This window comes from Scardinius erythrophthalmus (genome assembly GCF_964197995.2).
Source record: "Scardinius erythrophthalmus genome assembly, chromosome: 19".
Taxonomy (NCBI): domain Eukaryota; kingdom Metazoa; phylum Chordata; class Actinopteri; order Cypriniformes; family Leuciscidae; genus Scardinius; species Scardinius erythrophthalmus.
The window spans coordinates 15,518,160-15,535,177 of record NC_138239.1 but is presented as its reverse complement, the minus strand read 5'-3'; the positions used below and the strand labels follow the sequence as shown (position 1 = coordinate 15,535,177).

Genomic DNA, 17,018 nt, shown 5'->3' with positions numbered 1-17,018 from the left:
AAAAAGGCACTAGTTTCTTTCGTCGGAATATTACTTGCATCAAGTTCAGTGCCTTTGTTGACGCTGGAGAGATTTCGACTCAGCATGTCACAGCTTTTATGATTGGCCAGCTGAGACCCGCAATCCGCTCGTGACTGTAACAGAGTCTCTGATTGGTTACGTTAGACCTGCAATGCGTCAAGCCATTGCGCTCTGTGTGTCCCGGATCACGCAGCACTGGAACCGGCGGGCCAACAAACCCTTCGGTTAGACAAGACAGGGCTGATTCAATTTCTCTCCCGGGATCAGATCTCATATTATATACTCACCGTGAGCCTTCTTTACTTCAAGAAAGTTAAGGTTTAATTGAGTTTTCCCAAGAAAGCTGTGTTAAACACAGACTGCTCCTCTTTGTACAAAAAACAATTTGGACAATAAATAATACTGGATGAAATTAAGGTTGCGACAACGGAAATAAATACATGTATCTATCCGTTATGGAATGAAAGAATAACACTTATTAGGAGGACCAAACATTTGCTAACTAAATGCAAAAAACTGTTACTATAATAAACAAACTTCTGTTCTTATATTTAACGGTAAAACAAAAGTGCATAAAATTTCCTAATCGCCATGGAAAACATTTCCCCAAAATTCATTATCAGAAATCTTAAAGGGACCCGATTTTTTATTCATTTTTTCTCATTGATTAATTGAACCCAGAACCGTGTCTTTCGAACGTAATTTGGATGAATGTGATGAATGATATTAAGATTATTGGATTTGGGTGATTTTAACTGACAAGGAGGAGTTTACTTTAATAGCAGAAATGTTACAAAATAATCAAACTGGAAATATGTTTACGACTTAATATGACTTCATGTGAAATATGACTTATATTGTGTGACATTTTTACCAACACGCGCAAGAAATAGACTTGGCATTTATGGATAGCATTTTATTAAAACATGCAAAAAATATTAACTTTAGTATTGTTTGCTAATTGAATAATTGTAATATATATATATTTATATATATTGTATATATATATATATATGTGTGTGTGTATATATATATTTTTTCTTTATTTTTGCTCTAAATGAGATGAATCAAGGCTGCAAGTATGTTGTAATAATGTCATGACATAAAATAATTGCTGAATAATTTATATTGTTCGAAAGAACCGATTCGCATAAATGAGTCGGACTTCTCATCACTGCATGTGTTCCTGCTAGGTCGCAGACGGATGACGCAATCGGCGCGCGTCTGTTTTGAACTGAGTGAAACAACATGGCTCTGTTTCCGTCCTGCGCTGGACTGTCAGCCATTAACAGCTCTGCTGAGGATAGAGGTAAGCTCTCTGACCTGCTTCAAGTCTTCATACAAGATTAGGTCAGGTGCACTTGATGGTGCATTATTGAAAGATAACCTGTAAACGAAACAACATTTGTGCAGATTATTCTACAACTGCTGCTTGATATACTATAACAGTATGCAACTGCATTGCAATTGATCAACAGTAATAATATTTAGTAGCCTTTATATTATATTTTAAGTATAGAATCATCTGTAGTAGTATTATTTCCTCTAGATCAGCGATTTATGGTGAAACTTTTGGAATATACTGCATTGCACATCTTTACTCCTCAGTACGGTGTCACTTAGAATATTATAAAATGTAAATCATTTCAAGCATAAAAACATCTATCATTTTAAGATTAAAACTGTCTACTGTTTTATTTTAGCAGTTAATTTTTCTGAAAACAATTTTGCCTGTGCAAAAGAGCCTTCATGTCTCAGTGATATGGCAGCCAGGGTACATTATACCAATGTAAGTGTATGGGGTATTTCACGTTTTATTGATTTCCAGGCAAAAACACACCTGTTATCACGAAGTCGCATGATTTAATGTGTCATTCATATCCATACACAAACATTCTGGACAAGTTACACGGCAAAGTTTAATGCATAGGGTTTGTTCAAAGTGAGCAATAGATATAGCACATATTCTGCACAAACAAATGATCTTGTATGCTAAAAACTGGCTATAGTTCAACACAATGTAATCAGTCAGCCATTCTGTATGAGTGGTTCCTTTGAGCGGTTAGCTAGATGAAGATGCATATCCCAACTAATCAATATCAAATTATTGGGAAAGGACCGTTCTCACATTGAGTACAGTAGAAAAGAACAAACTGCTCTTGCATGCAGATCACCTTTGCTGCCGTGGGGGATTTGTGCAGAATATCGTCCAGGTCAGCAATGCATCTGGCTCTTTCCCAGGTTGTCCACAGAGTAACAGATAGCATCTTGCTTCTGTCCTTCTCTCTGCTTAAGGGAATCAACTCTCTTTAACTGACAGTTTTTGTGTGTGTGTGAATCACATCAGATGCACTCCTCTGAGGTTTCGCTTCATTTGGACAGGCTGTCTGTCATGATTGACTGATTTATTCAGTTCTTAAGAGGCCGGCAGAACTAATTTGGTTTGACTTGTTTCTTTTCTCAGCTCCAGCAGATCTGGAATGGCTGAGTAATCAGAGCTTCAACAGAGAAGATGCTTTGAAGACTCACCAGCGTGCCACAGACAGAGTGCAAGCAGAGGAACTAGCAGGCACAAGGTCATCTGATCCTTGCGCAGTGCAGTTATTGACTCAATAAATTCACTTTATCACCTGTGTGGAACTTAATGTGTGATTTAAAAAACCCTCATAATAGATTACAAAAGGGGATATGTCAGTTATTTGATTTCAAAGTAAATCTTGTTCAAATAAAATATGCATTCAACAAAAATACAATTTTAATTTAACTTCAACTAAAGCTGAAGCTTAGCTAAATATTTCATTGTCCTTCCCACATTAAAATGTCATGCACAAGTATAGTAATCTGTACATATATAATGTTTCTTGTAATGGCTATTACAATAACCATGTATTATGTACAGTAATATAATACTATATGCCTGTTATAGACCAGGCTTGAAATGTACACATACACGCATTTAAACACACTATTGTATTAACTTTCTTGTTAAAAATTTCTGTTTATCAGAGAGGATAACTTTCTTTTTTTTTATGTCTCTTCAGTGAGCAGAAGCGGACAGAGAGAGAAGATAGCCATGGCAGATCGAAGAAGAGAAAGAAAAAGAAGAAGAAAAAACACAAGAAGAGGAGCAGAGATAATTCTGAGAGCAGTGGTTCTGAATCCGACACCATTTACCCCAGCGACCTGTTAAAAAAGGACAATGCCGACAGGTGTGTTCATAGAAAAATCCTGAGCAAAATTCTGTCATGTACTCACCTTACTTTCTTACATTAAACATTAAAGTAGACGTTTAGCAGAATGAATATGCAGCTCTTTTCTAGACAACAGAAGCAGGATGTGTGTCTTTTTGTGCAAAATATTAGCCAATTCCCTTCAAAGGTTGTTCAGTTTGCATTGTTTTAGAACTTTGCAGTATACAAAACTTCAACCACATTTCTAGTGTCTATTCAAGACACTTTTAACCCTGAATTTGTAATTATTTGTGTGTGTGTGTGTGTTTTTTTAATGTCCTTGTCTTTCATCCTCTTGGCTGCAGAGAGGAAGCTCAGGTTCGGATGAGCGAGACCTTTATGTGGCTGGATGACCTCCAGACCCCCACTGACTCCCCCTTCTGTATCGACAGGAGAGCTGACCGTGCCAACTGGGAATACAAATCCCTTTATAGAGGAGACATAGCCAGGTAACCTTACTCACCATCTCTGTGTGTCTGTCTGTCTCACACATAGATGCTCTCCTCTTTCATTCTTTCTGTTTGGTGGCAGCAGCAGGTGCCAAACTCTCCATAATCCAGGGAAGCACTATAAAAAGTATGCACTATAAGTATGCATTATTCTTTTTTTTTCTCTGCAATTTCACCAATTAACAAACTTTAAACAAAAATGAAACTTTGTTCTGTAGATCATTTCTGTCTACATTTTTTAAATGTGATATTTGCAAGAAAAAAATATCTACATGTGGACAAGAAACTTTTCTTGTATACGCGCAAGTTTCTTGCGTGCATGGCATGCAAAAGGGATTTTCCTGCGAATATCTGCTAAATTGAATTGTGTATTTTTTTTTAAAGTTATTTTGTAATTAAGATCTAAGTTTGAGTACATGCAGTGTGTTTACATTCACATCTTACACCAATAATGCTTAATAACTTGCTATGTGTGAGGTTATGTAAACATCTTTAACAGTTTTATTAATGGCTTGAGTAAAACCTAGATTTTTTATATTTTACATTTGTTCATTTAGTTGACTCTTTTATCAAAAGCGATTTACAATTAAGGAATTCAACAAGTGATTCATCTTAAAGAGGCGATAAACATATGCCCCTGGTTTCACAGACAAGGCTTAAGCTAGTCCCAGACTAAAATGTTTGAGTTGTTTTAACTGAAAGTAACTTGCACTGGCATATCTTAAAGGGAACCTATTAAGCAAAATTCACTTTTATAAAGTGTTTGAACACCGATGTGTGTGAGAACAATCAGCCTATAATGGTAAAAAATCCACTCACTATTTTTTATTCCCATAATGTCTGGGGCAAAGAGGCATTACAAGAGTATGTTTTGGGATGTACCAACGCTCACATAAGAGTCTCCATAGACCCGCCATCTGAATCACTGAGGACATTGTGGTTCAATTGAATTTTTGAATGAAATGTCCCGAAGAAAATCAGTACAGTCTTATACATTTGCGCCAATCATTTTGTGCCGGACTGCTTCACAAACGAGGGTCTTTTCAACGCTGGTTTAAAAAAAAAAATTATTCTGAAAGATGGGCCAATGCCAACACTTCATGTGCAAGCTCTGGTTCGAACATATAAGGCTGAACACTGTTACTGACAGTTTCTGACATTTTCAGTGCATGAGATTGTCCTGTTTTATTGTTGAGCAATAAAATGCGGAGCATGAGCTCTTGAAGCCCCGCCCTCGTCTTGAAAGGGTGCTGGGAGCACTAGCTCATTTGCATTTAACACATAAACAGTTTTTGCTCACACCCTAAAAGTGGCAATTTTAACATGCTATAAAAAAAGATATGTGGGGACATCAGAGACTTATTTTTTATTTTGTAAAAAGGGGCAAAATATGTCACTGCCATTGTTTTTTCTCAAGATGCACATCAGTAATGTTTTTTTCTAAGGCACGTTTATAAAAGCTATAACCTAATTGAACTAAGGCATAATACTGGCTTAATCTAAGCAAGTTAGATTAAGAAGTTAAATGCCATTTTCTTGCATTTTTTTATAGGTTTTGATAGTTATCAATGTAAATGCACTCACTGCAGCTGTAGTTAAAGTTCGGCGCCCCTGCTCTTCGTAAGTGTCATTCTGGATATTATTTACTCCAGTGTTCTGGCACTGCTGGCTTTAGTGCAGGGTTTATTAGCTGCTCAGAGGCAACAAATCTCACGCCTGGCAGTTCTCCAGCTTCTATCAGCTTTAATCTGGTGTCAAAGCTGCCATCTGTAACTTAAGAGACTACAATCAATACTCACATTCTCTCTCATCGCCCCTCTCTCCCGACACCCCCCTCTCATACAGATGCCCCCATACACACTGCTCTAAAGCTGATCGGTATCATGCACAAAGAGATGTTTTACCGAGGTGCACCCCAGCACTCTTTTCTTGAGAAGGTCAAGTGCTGCTTCGAAGAGGATATCCTAGATATCCCTAGTCTTCGATCTCTTTCCTTCACATTCTCAAGTTATCTTATACTCCCTCAGTCACCTGCCAACTCCTGTTTTTACTTTGTCCTTCATCTGTCAGCAGGCCCAGATGGAATCTAAATCTTTCTTCATGTTTTCAGCACTGATTTTGGGGGGAGAGCGTAGAGGTTCTCCACCAATTTAATTCAAACTTGTCACTTTTTCTTCTGCTTTTCAGGTATAAGAGGAAGGGAGACTCATGCCTAGGTTTGGACTTTAGGATGCAGGATGTAAACTGGGCCGACAGAGGCCCAGAAAAGAAGCGGGTGGTCAAGAAACCTGAGCGCTATTTCTGTCCTTCCACCCTTCAGCGGCTCCGGTCAGATAGTCTGCCGGCTTTGCCCAGACTCTCTGAGGGCAGTGCCGCCACCTCTGATTCCTACATCAAGCTCCCAGCCTGCACTGAAGAGCAGGGCTCTTCCACCCAGGCACCTGTATCATGGGTCAATCCGCTCGGCATCTATGACCCTGGAACCTCTCTGTGGTTGGAGGGCAAGGGTCAACCGGAGGGCAAGGGTCAAACGGAAGTCAAGGGAGATCAGCAGGGCGTTAAGGTTCAAGGAAGCAGCAGCACCCTTCTGAGCGCACGGGTGGAGGAGTTTAACAGGAAGCTACGGGAGAATCCTACAGACATCCAGATGTGGCTGGACTTCGTACACTTCCAGGTAGGCCTCCAGAGATGAAATGGACCACTTTAATAGTTTGCTTTATACCTATCTTACAAGTCTCTCTTTTTGTCTCTGATCAGGATGAGCTGGCCTTCGGTTCTGGGTCTTTCTACGCTGACAGTGACGGCGACTGTGACATGAGAAAGATGTCTCTTCGTGCTGTGCTGGAGAAGAAGCTGTCCATAGTGGACAGGGCGGTGGAAAGTAACCCTGCCAACGTGGACCTGAAACTGGAGAAACTCTGCTTGTGCAAGGAACTATGGGAGCCTGCCGTCCTGCAGAAAGAGTGGAAGAAACTAGTGTTTGTCCATCCAAACAGTGCCCCTTTATGGAGGAAGTACCTCCTCTTCACACAGAGTCATTTCAGCACTTTCTCAGTGTCAAAGGTCAACGGCGTATTCGGAAAATGTCTGAGCACGCTCAGTGCAGTCCAGGATGGCAGTATGGTGTCTCACCCTCCACTTCCAGGCACACAGGAAGGCCTCTTGGGTACAGTGATATTTTTTACTTGTCAATTGTAGATACTTGCCAAATGTATTATTTTTGGACTGTCCAGATTTTCCACCACGGTCTTCCTAATGTCTCCTTAGTGTCCTCAGATCATTTTTGCATCGTCATAGTTTGGGTTTTATTTCTTTTGCATCTGTGGTGTTGTTGTTTTTTCTCCCTCCCCTCATGTTGCTGTGACAGCAGTTGGGTGGAAACTGTAAACTTGTTTTGATTACATGCATAAATATTTGTAGAGTTAAGCAGCTCATGTACAATTTGTGCAAATGTACATTTTGGTGTGTGTGTGTGTGTGTGTGTGTGTGTGTGTGTGTGTGTGTGTGTGTATATAAATATTTGTAAAGTTAAGCAGCTCATGTACCATTTGTTCAAGTGTACATTTTGGTGTGTGTGTGTGTGTGTGGGGCAGGGATTGACTGGCGGGCAACAGTAAAAGGTGATGATGTTGTGTTTTTGATGTGGACTGACATGTTGTTTGTCAGCTAGTTTAGAGGGTGTATTGTGTGGGTCTGTTTAGAGAGAGACAGACAGTGAGTCATAACACAAACATCACTGTCCTGGGTTTCCCCGCACTGGGATTCGCCGAAATTAACAGCCATTAAAATCAATGTGTGTGTGTGTGTGTGTGTGTGTGTGTGTGTGTGTGTGTGTGTGTGTGTGTGTGTGTGTGTGTGTGTGGATGGATGATCAGATTTTGAGCCAGACCCCTTGCTGTTCTGTGCTCTCTATCACTGGATTCTCAATTAGCCTAATTAAACAATTACCTCGATAGGTCGGGTCAATGTGCAGCCTTTATCTGGATCAGCACTCCCAGGGCCCACGTTTGCTGAGCTGAAATTTACACTCATACTATGCAATTAATTTTACACAGATAGATTGGACCTGACTGATTATGAGGTCTAATGTCTATAGTGCAATACAGATAAAGGTCTGACATTGTTATTGTAATGTGAGGGGCCAATGTTGAATACTAAGAGCACATCTGAGGTTCTGAAATTAGAAATCCTTTCTAAGTTTCCTGGGTAAAAAAAAAATATATATATAATCATACAGGTTTGGAACAGCATTAGGGTGAGTGAAAGATTATGTTTGGGTAAATTATTCCTCTAAGGGAACAGCTCCGTGACTGTGCTTCCCTCTTGTGTTCAGAAGTGGCAGTGCAGTATTAAGTATTTCAGTGTTGTTATTTCAGGTATATATTTAATATCCATGATCAGAATTCAAGTGAAACAAAGTATTCTCTCTTTTCTGGCAGATATCTTCCTACAGCAGTGCCATTTCCTGCGGCAAGCAGGTCACACAGAGAAAGCTGTGTGTCTCTTCCAAGCCCTGCTGGACTTCACTTTCTTCAAGCCAGACAGTGTGAAAGATCTGCCCACTAGACAGCAGGTATACAAACACATACAAAAGCATTAAAACCCTGTTGTGAAAGTTGCATCCTTTAATTAATTTCCTTTGAAGCACTGTCGCTACAGCCATACAACTTAAGATGAACGTCTTTGGCATTCTGTTTCATTCGATTGCACTCTGTCTCATTGTTTATGAACGCATCTTATGTCAGCACCCCCTAAGAAATGTGTCCTGTTGGGGTCAGGTTGAGCCCGAAACCAATGGAATTATACTGGTCTTCCTTAAAACAGTCCATTTAAGATAAACAAAATAAAAATATTTAATAATTTAAAAGTATATACAACCGAGACATAACTATATATACTGTATTGTACAGGAAGAGGTGTTAATGTGAAACTGTGGTTGTTCTGGCCTCTTCGTTTCGGTCACAGGATTTGCTGAAGAGGCATATTCACATGCACTGTTGCTTTTTAAAACAAACTTTTTCTTTAACAGCAGAAATATCTTTCCTGTCTACAGCCACATACACATTCTGCTGAGCAAGACCTAAAGAGTCCTAGAAAGTCCGATCACGCCCTGTCCAAGACACTTTCAACATGAACTTGATAGGCTCAGAAGCTGATTGTTGGTGATTTATTAAAAACCTGATATGCATTTCAGTCTGTGATTGATTGCTCAAATTATACCCACCTCACATTCTTACTCATGGTAAATAACCGTGAACCTTTTGTTTCTTTGCATTTCTTATCCTTAAATTTTAGGAGATATCAATTAGTGACATGCACATCACTGTTGCATTAATCATCCTGTCATCCTGCGATTGGCTTACCACTCCTGGTGTCTTTCTCTGATTGGCTGAGCAAGTTCTTGGTGCTGGTTGAGTTTGGTACTGCAGTATGAGGTAGTTTTGGCACTTAGGCCTGGTTTCACAGACAGCTTAGATTAAGTCAGTATTAGGCCTTAGTTTAATTAGGACATTTAAGTAGCTTTTATAAACATGCCTTTAAAAATACGTTACTAGTGTGCATCTTGAGACAAAACAATGGCACTGACATGTTTTAAGATATGTCAGTGTAAGTTACTTTCAGTTAAAACAGCTCAAACATTCATTTTAGTCTGGGACTAGCTTAAAGGGTTAGTTCACCCTAAAATGAGAATTCTGTCATTAATTGCACATCCTCATGTCATTCCAAACCCGTAAGAACACAAATTAAGATATTTTTGATGAAATTTCTGAACCACCCATAGGCAGCAATATCTTAATATCCGAAGATGAACGAAGGTCTTAGGGGTTTGGAACGATATGAGGGTGAGTAATTAATGACACATTTCATTTTGGGTGAACTAACCCTTTAAGCCTTGTCTGTGAAACCGGGGGATAGTGTGATAACTGCAAATTAAATGACACTTTTATGTGAATGAGAGTCGTACCGTGATTCTACAAATGGATTGCTCAGTGAAAACCAGGAAATATCAGTATTTTAAAACCCAAGACTGAAAAAGGCATGAACCCTATTATGGCAAATTTAGATTTTCTATATATGCTTAGCTCTAAATATTTCATAAAGAAAGGGTATAAATTCTATAAAAACAGTTTAAAAAAAAAAAATCATGAATGAATGGAAAATTCATGAAAATCTATATGTGTGGGAAATTTGATGGATTGTTAGCTTTTATTTGTTGTTCTACTTGTGTTTTTTAGGACATTTATAATCTTTTCTATTTCTTTGTGTGTCCAGGTGGAATTTTTTGAGCCATTTTGGGACAGTGGAGAGCCCAGGATAGGGGAGCGGGGGGCTCGGGGATGGAATGCTTGGATGCTTCAGCAGGAGAGAGGAGGATGGGTGATTCCACCTGAGCCAGGTGTTCTAACCAAACACAGTACACACACACAGATGGAGATAATTGCCAGTGTACTATATAATGTAGCTGCTGGTTCAGCATCTGGTTCAAAGGCATTTTTAAGTTTGGTATTTCTGACTACACGGACAGCAATAGCGAATGCTTGTCATATCATGGAATAAAGATAAAAACATAAGTAGTTGTCAACACAAGTTTTTTTCAGAACTGATGCACAATTACAAGACAAAGTGTTTTTATTGATTCTGAGAGCTACCATTACAGTGAACTCTATGGCTTGCAGATGATGAAGATGAAGAAGAGCAGGAGGACTCCGAGATCAAAGACAAGACCAGGCCTAAATGGAAGATCTGGTTAGATGTAGAGACGTCCCGTGAGGCAAACAACTGGTTGCCATGGAGACCAGATAAAACCAAGGGCCAATCAGAAGAGGACTGCGAGGACCCCGACAGGCAGGTGCGACTTTTGTTGACAACCTGATGAGTTAGCCCATATTAAATCTGCTGATGTTTTTGCATTTTTGTTGAGGGAAATTTCTGCAAAATGGATTTATATGCTCAACAATATTTTTTTTGTGTAATGCAGTTAATATTAGCCAAAATATTTGCAAGATGTTATGAATGTTCTAATTGTGCATAAACTCTCTCTGTCCATGCAGGTATTGTTTGATGATATCGGCCCATCTTTGATTCGTGTGGACAGGCCAGATCTCCAGCTGCAGGTGATCCTGTCATTCCTGCAGTTCCTAGGTCTGCCTGGACCTTCAGAAAAGTTTTCTACAACCTCTTCCTCAAACATTCTACTGGACGATCTCGCCTTCCTTGAAGAGGGCCCAGACCAGGAGCGACCTCTGACCTCTTATGACCTCCCAATGGCTGGGATCTGTGCAGTGGGTCACATGACATTTCTGAGTGATGGCAAGAGGCAGGCAGGGCTGTGTAAGGCAGGAGAGGAATTTCTCCAGAACGTTCTACAGCAAGCTCTCCCGCTCGTTTCCGCACAGGATCAAGCTGCTATTACTCTCTGCTGGCTGCAGTACGAGAAACTCAAGGTCTGTGTGTGTGAGAAAGAAAAAACGATAAACCATAATTTCTGCATTCATAGATATTTCTCATTATACAATCTCAGAAAGAATTGACAGTCATATTACATGCAAAATCAATAAAAAAACAATACATTTTAACATTATTTTCATAATAATTATTATCATTATAATTTTTTATCATAATTATAAAAAATCATGACAATTAAAAAAACCTATAATATATGTTATCATAATCATGTGATTCATTTGAATTATATGAATATGAATTAGTTCTGTCAATCGATTTAAAACAAACAAACAAATTAATCGCACATTTTTCTGTAATTAATCGCGATTAATCACACATAACATTAAAGTTTTTAATATATTGTAATAGTTTCACATTGAATCTCCAAAATAACAACATAAAGACAGTATATTTTAAATATTTGTTTAATGGCATCTTTTTACTAAGCACTGTGAATGAAGGCCAGTATCACTGTCTATATTTATTAAAGCCATTAATTATTGCCATTCAACATTACAGTATAATTGAAAGCAAACAATTTTAACATTTAATAGGCTTTAAAAATATAATTTTATATACTTTTAATTTAAGTGAACTTTATTGTGCCAATAAATGTCATATTTAGCTGTGCCTTTAATATATCAGGGATCAATGCTAAGGTTTTTTTTTTTTTACTGGCCCACTCAGCCCTGTTCATATTTTACCTGACTTGCTAAAATGCACAAAAAACGTACAGGTTTATTAGGCTGCTTTCACTTTAAGACCTGACGCAGATAGGGTTGGTTATCGAGACCTGGTTCCAAAATTCCCAAAACTGGAGATTCGATAAGACGTGCGCATTTTGATTCCTCTTATCGATTCCTTTGTGTACATTTTAATATGACTTAAACCGTTCAAGTGCAAGAAGACCTGCACGCTGTTTTCTGTGCTGCACACAGATCCAAAGTGCATGCTTAGAAAGTGATTTTAAACCATTGAAGCACAAGGAGACGTTTTCTGTGCTTTACACCCATCCAAAACGAGCACACAGAAAGCCGCCTCTCATACTGTATAACCGTGTTCTCTTCCATGTCTTTTTGCAATTGAACGGACAAATACACACAAAAATATGTCAAAATATCCTAAACACTGATGGTTATTTCTTAAGTGAACGTAAACGGTTTACAAAGAAAATGCATGTGTAACAGTATATTGGATCCATGCAGCTCTTAAAGTGACGGCAGCAAAATATTTCTGCTGTAGTCTCTATAATAACATTAATCAAACAACAAAAGACAAAAAATTCACTCGCTATTCCTGACTGACAAACCAAAGACAAAAGTTCTGTGTGTCAGTATTCTTTAGCCTGTTGATTTTTGTTCATGGTATTCAGCTACAATGAAATGTTTTGCAATAAGACTTCTAAGATCTAAGTTTTTGTTTTTTACCTTACTGGAATCAAAATTAGGAATCGATAAGAACTGAAATCGATATGCAGAATCAGAATCGTTAAAATACCCAAATGATACCCAACCCTAGGCACAGATGATGTGGATCTGACACGCATCCCATTTTCTCACAACTCTTTACATTAATTCAACACTTTTTAACTAATTTAAGACTGTGCTTACAAGGATACTGGACAAAACGGGAATTTTTACATAATTTTGTGTTTTTGTCCGTTCAAGCACGAAAGAGAACTCGATGCGGCACTGGCGCTCTGTCTGAAGCTGCATTTTGTACGTTCATTTCAGGTGTTTGTTCACAGAGAACCGCTTCACAGACAGCAAGCCAGTACAGATTTTTGCGTTTTATCATGTTTGAATGGTTTAATAGCACTTGGATGAATGATAGTGTGGTCATAAAAACGGATGCTGCGTTAAATATTTTTAACACATTAAACTGAAAAAAAGTATCGCATGCGTTAACACGTTAACTTTGACAGCCCTAATATAGTAATTTTACGGCTCTGACATTTTTTAACAATTATTGTGAAATTCGTCGTAATTTGTACTTCTTTAATTCCATGTTTGCATCATTCTGTAACCTTCTTCATTGCTTTTCTGTTGTAGGTGCTGAGATGTTTACGCAGTGGAAATAAAAGGCAACTGAAGTCTCAGGGAAAGCGTAGTAAACGACTAGCGAAACGGCTGCTAAAACAGCCCGATAACAGGGGAAGTCTGGCACTTTGGAGAGAGTATGCCTATCTAGAGTGGCTTCTGGGTAACCTGGAAGAGGCGCGCAACGTATTTGACACTGCCTTGGGCATGGGTGTATCTAGAGGTCTTAATGACCCTGTTCTCTGCAACCTCTGCTTTCTCTATGCCCAGTTAGAGGTAGAGCAGGCCTTAAGTGGTGGGACAGTCTCCACTTCCTCCAAAGCCGTCTACATTCTCACTAAATTAGCCGAGGGTGCTGCTTACACTCCTTTCCCTGGCCAGATCAACCCGGTGGCCATATTGAAGGCCAGGAAGGCCTATGAGCAGGCCCTGTTGAGCTTTTTACCTGAGCAGAGCACAGACAGCGATGCTGGAGCTCCAAAGAAACGCCGCAGGACATCCAGCCTGGTTGGATGCTTCGGGCTTTTTCAGTACCTGACAATGGGGATAGATGCAGCTGATGCCGTATACAGTCATGCCATCCAAAAACTGATTCCCACCAACTTGAATTCAGAAGTGACAGATGATTCTCTGAGGAGATGCAAGGTCTTTGCAGACTGGGAGTCTGTTGCTGTCCAGCATGCAGCACTGCTACGCCACCACACCAACACCAATGTGTTTCCTCTTTCCCGGCTAAGACTGGCACTTACAGATGCCATCTCCTTACTGCCCTCCAGCGCCTTGTTATGGCATCTCTACCTGCAAACAGAGAACCGCTTTCACAGCGCAGGCCGTGCCCGAAGGTTTTTCCACAGTGTGGCAAAGAAAACTGACAGTGTTGTGCCTTATCTATTCGCCATCACTGCAGAACAACGACTCAAACAGCTTCTGGACTCTGTGCAGAGGTGAGGAAAAAATGAGTTCTCGTGAGCTTTTTTGTTTTCTTGTCATTTCGGTTTAGGTTTTGTTTTCTTGTTTCATATTTTGGTTGGGTTTGGATTGGTCTTGATTTTGTTTGGTGTTGTGTTGCATAGTTAGTGCGTGAACACAAACACTTCTGCCGCTGCCCAATTTAACACATCGTAGCTAATGTGTCGAAATGGATTTCAAAATGTGACACAAGTGTGTTGCATTCTGAGTGTTGCAGCAAGGGCCGCTATAGCAGCCTTTTTTACATTTTTTCCTACAGTCAGTGATCTCATTCAGGTCACCCTACCGCCATTGTGGAGGAGCAGTTGGTAGAGATTCTCACAGAGCCAATTAGTTCAAGTTAGTTAGCCAACTACCTGATTAATAACAATCTGTGGCCGGTTGCATAAACTGCTTAGACTAGTTTTAAACGTTTTTTTTCTTCAAGTCTGGTCCTAACTTTTTTTAAATCAGTTACTTAAAAAAGGTAGTTTGGTCTACTTCAAATTGAAAAAGTAAGGTTGATTTCCCCTTGACTAGCTGCTTGTTGGTCTATCTAGTTCTTAAGAAACAGTCTTAACATAGTGGCTCAGATTATACCACTGGCCCCTGGTTTATTAGCACAAGCTGTTTTCTTTTTTTAAACAAAGGTCTCGTCATCCTGGAGAAGCTCTCCCCGGCCAGCCCGTGATTGGTCTTAGCAACCGTATCCGCTGTCTGTTTGAAACTGCTACAGCAACAGAACACGGGGCCCATTGTCCTCTGCTGTGGAGAATGTATCTGAACTTCATGGTAAAGTTGTAAACAAGCTACAATTTAGAAATGTTTAGAAATACCCAGCAATAACCAGCTGATGCCCTGTGTGTTTTCTACAGGTATGTGATGGGACTGCAGAGAGTGGCAGTGGAATCTTCTACAAGGCTCTACAGGAAGTGCCCTGGGTAAAGGTGAGGTTCACTAGACTCACACACAGGTGTTACTGTGACAATGTCTCCACACTTAACACGTTTATTTTCAGCCTCTCAATGTGTATGTTACAGTTTAAGTGCATGTGTGTATGTCTGCAGGGCTTGTACATGGATGCCGTGCAGTTGTTTCCTGAACGTGTGCAAGAGTTTTTAGATCTTATGACTGAGAAGGAGTTGCGTCTGAGAGTGCCCATGGAGGAGGTGGACATCTTGCTGGAGGAGTAGCCATCCAAACCCTTACCACAATACACTAGAAATCAGTAACCTCTGACCACCAACCAACAGAGACTTAATCTCTGAAAAAAATACAGATTTTATTTATTTTTATGCATTGTTGAATGTATTTTTCCATGATTTTGGGAATAAATGATTACATTTTAAATTACGTTTTCTGTCTTCTTTTAAATGGAATGTGTGTGTGGGAGTTTATCATGGTTTGTTTGTAGTGTGTTTCAGCTAGCTGAGTGACCTGGTTGGTTCTAGAATTAAAGTTTCAAGCCAGCTATAATCAGCAGACTGTTTTGGCCAGCAGAGGGCATCAATACCTTCTGTCTGTCCTGTGTCCTGGATCTGACCCACAAATTTACAACCTCAGATTAGGATTATCTTGAAATACCAAGAGGTTGTTGCAGTGCTTTAAATTGATCTTTAGACTGCAACTTTCTTTTCATCTCCCCATGCTAGCTGCTGGAAGTGCTGGATTTGAACCTGAAATTTAAGATGTGGATTTAACTGATATAAATTGTTGGTGATAGGAAGAAACTTGGGTTTTATAATGCTTATTGCATTACATTTTTCATCCAAAATGTCCAAACATTCAGTATTTTTGTCACTGTAATGTTTGGGTTTGCTATGAGTCTCAAAAGTATGAGATTGGAACTGATGTCATAACATCTTAAGTGTTACCCAGCAGCACCTTTGGGGGTGGAAAAGTACAAAAGTTTCTTCACAGCTAATTCTTTTCATTTCACTGTGAAATGTCATGAGGAGCAGACTAAATGGCTCTGGAACTACATGGTACATAATCACTCTTACATACACAAAAGACCCAAAGAACCGTCACCTGCAAGCTCTCTTCAAGCTTTTTGGACTTTTTTTGTCCCTTACAAATGTGTACAATAAATGACAAAAGCTGGGTAACTAATTTAATGTGAACTTTCATGATTAAAACACTGAACAACTTTGAAATTATAGGGTTTTTTTTAGATCGAGTATATACCTTTTAATTATAGCTCATTAATATACTGCTTATTTTAAATACTTGATTGTACTGTAATGTATTGGTGGTTTCAGGTTTTTTAAATAAAATAATCTTTTATATCATCTGCCACCTTATTTATTTTGAAAAGTAGTGCATTAACAGTCGTCTGTTCATTCAATTCAACACTTCACCAGAACATTTTAGACTAGGTGCAGAAAAAACCTGACAACATTTCATGCACATCAAGTCATTTGAACTGAAGCTGCTCTTAGACAATAATATGAATTGCTTTTCTTTGTCGAATGTAAGGAAGAAACCTTCTTCTAACCACTTTGTTCTTTGTCCAATGTTGAGTCGGAACCGAGATTTAAATAATTAATTTAAATAATCGTTTCTTTCATCGATCTTCCATTAATAGCACAACTTCTTATTGATAAACAGTAGGCTAAGCCTTGTAATGTGCCCTCGGTGTGATGCTCAACCAAATTTAATTCAGTGCTTTCTATAACGTCCTGTTAGCGTGTTCATATTTCTGATTTGGCAAAGGCTCAAAACCAGTTGATGAAATCTATGCGATGTCACGTTTTATGTTTTTTTTTTCGGTTTTTGTGTAACAGTCTGTGGGGGAAAGGCCACGTCAGACTGCCTTTGTGTTGCCAAATCGTGCTTTAAAAACCAGCAACCTGACAAAACAAGATCCAGATAAGCATAAAACC

At 39.1% G+C, this 17,018-nt stretch overlaps 1 protein-coding gene across 1 annotated transcript; it reads left to right on the top strand.

The window, feature by feature from the left end:
* The first annotated feature begins 187 nt into the window (after nt 1-187).
* nrde2 (NRDE-2, necessary for RNA interference, domain containing) lies at nt 188-15,484 on the top strand. The gene is made up of 15 exons (XM_081393980.1): nt 188-309; nt 1,215-1,330; nt 2,486-2,597; nt 3,063-3,230; nt 3,557-3,700; nt 5,888-6,374; nt 6,458-6,866; nt 8,140-8,273; nt 9,974-10,097; nt 10,378-10,550; nt 10,753-11,145; nt 13,198-14,129; nt 14,784-14,925; nt 15,009-15,080; nt 15,201-15,484. The coding sequence occupies exons 2-15, from the start codon at nt 1,270-1,272 to the stop codon at nt 15,324-15,326; spliced, it is 3,477 nt and encodes a 1,158-aa protein (XP_081250106.1). The 5' UTR covers nt 188-309; nt 1,215-1,269; the 3' UTR covers nt 15,327-15,484.
* The last annotated feature ends 1,534 nt before the right edge of the window (nt 15,485-17,018 follow it).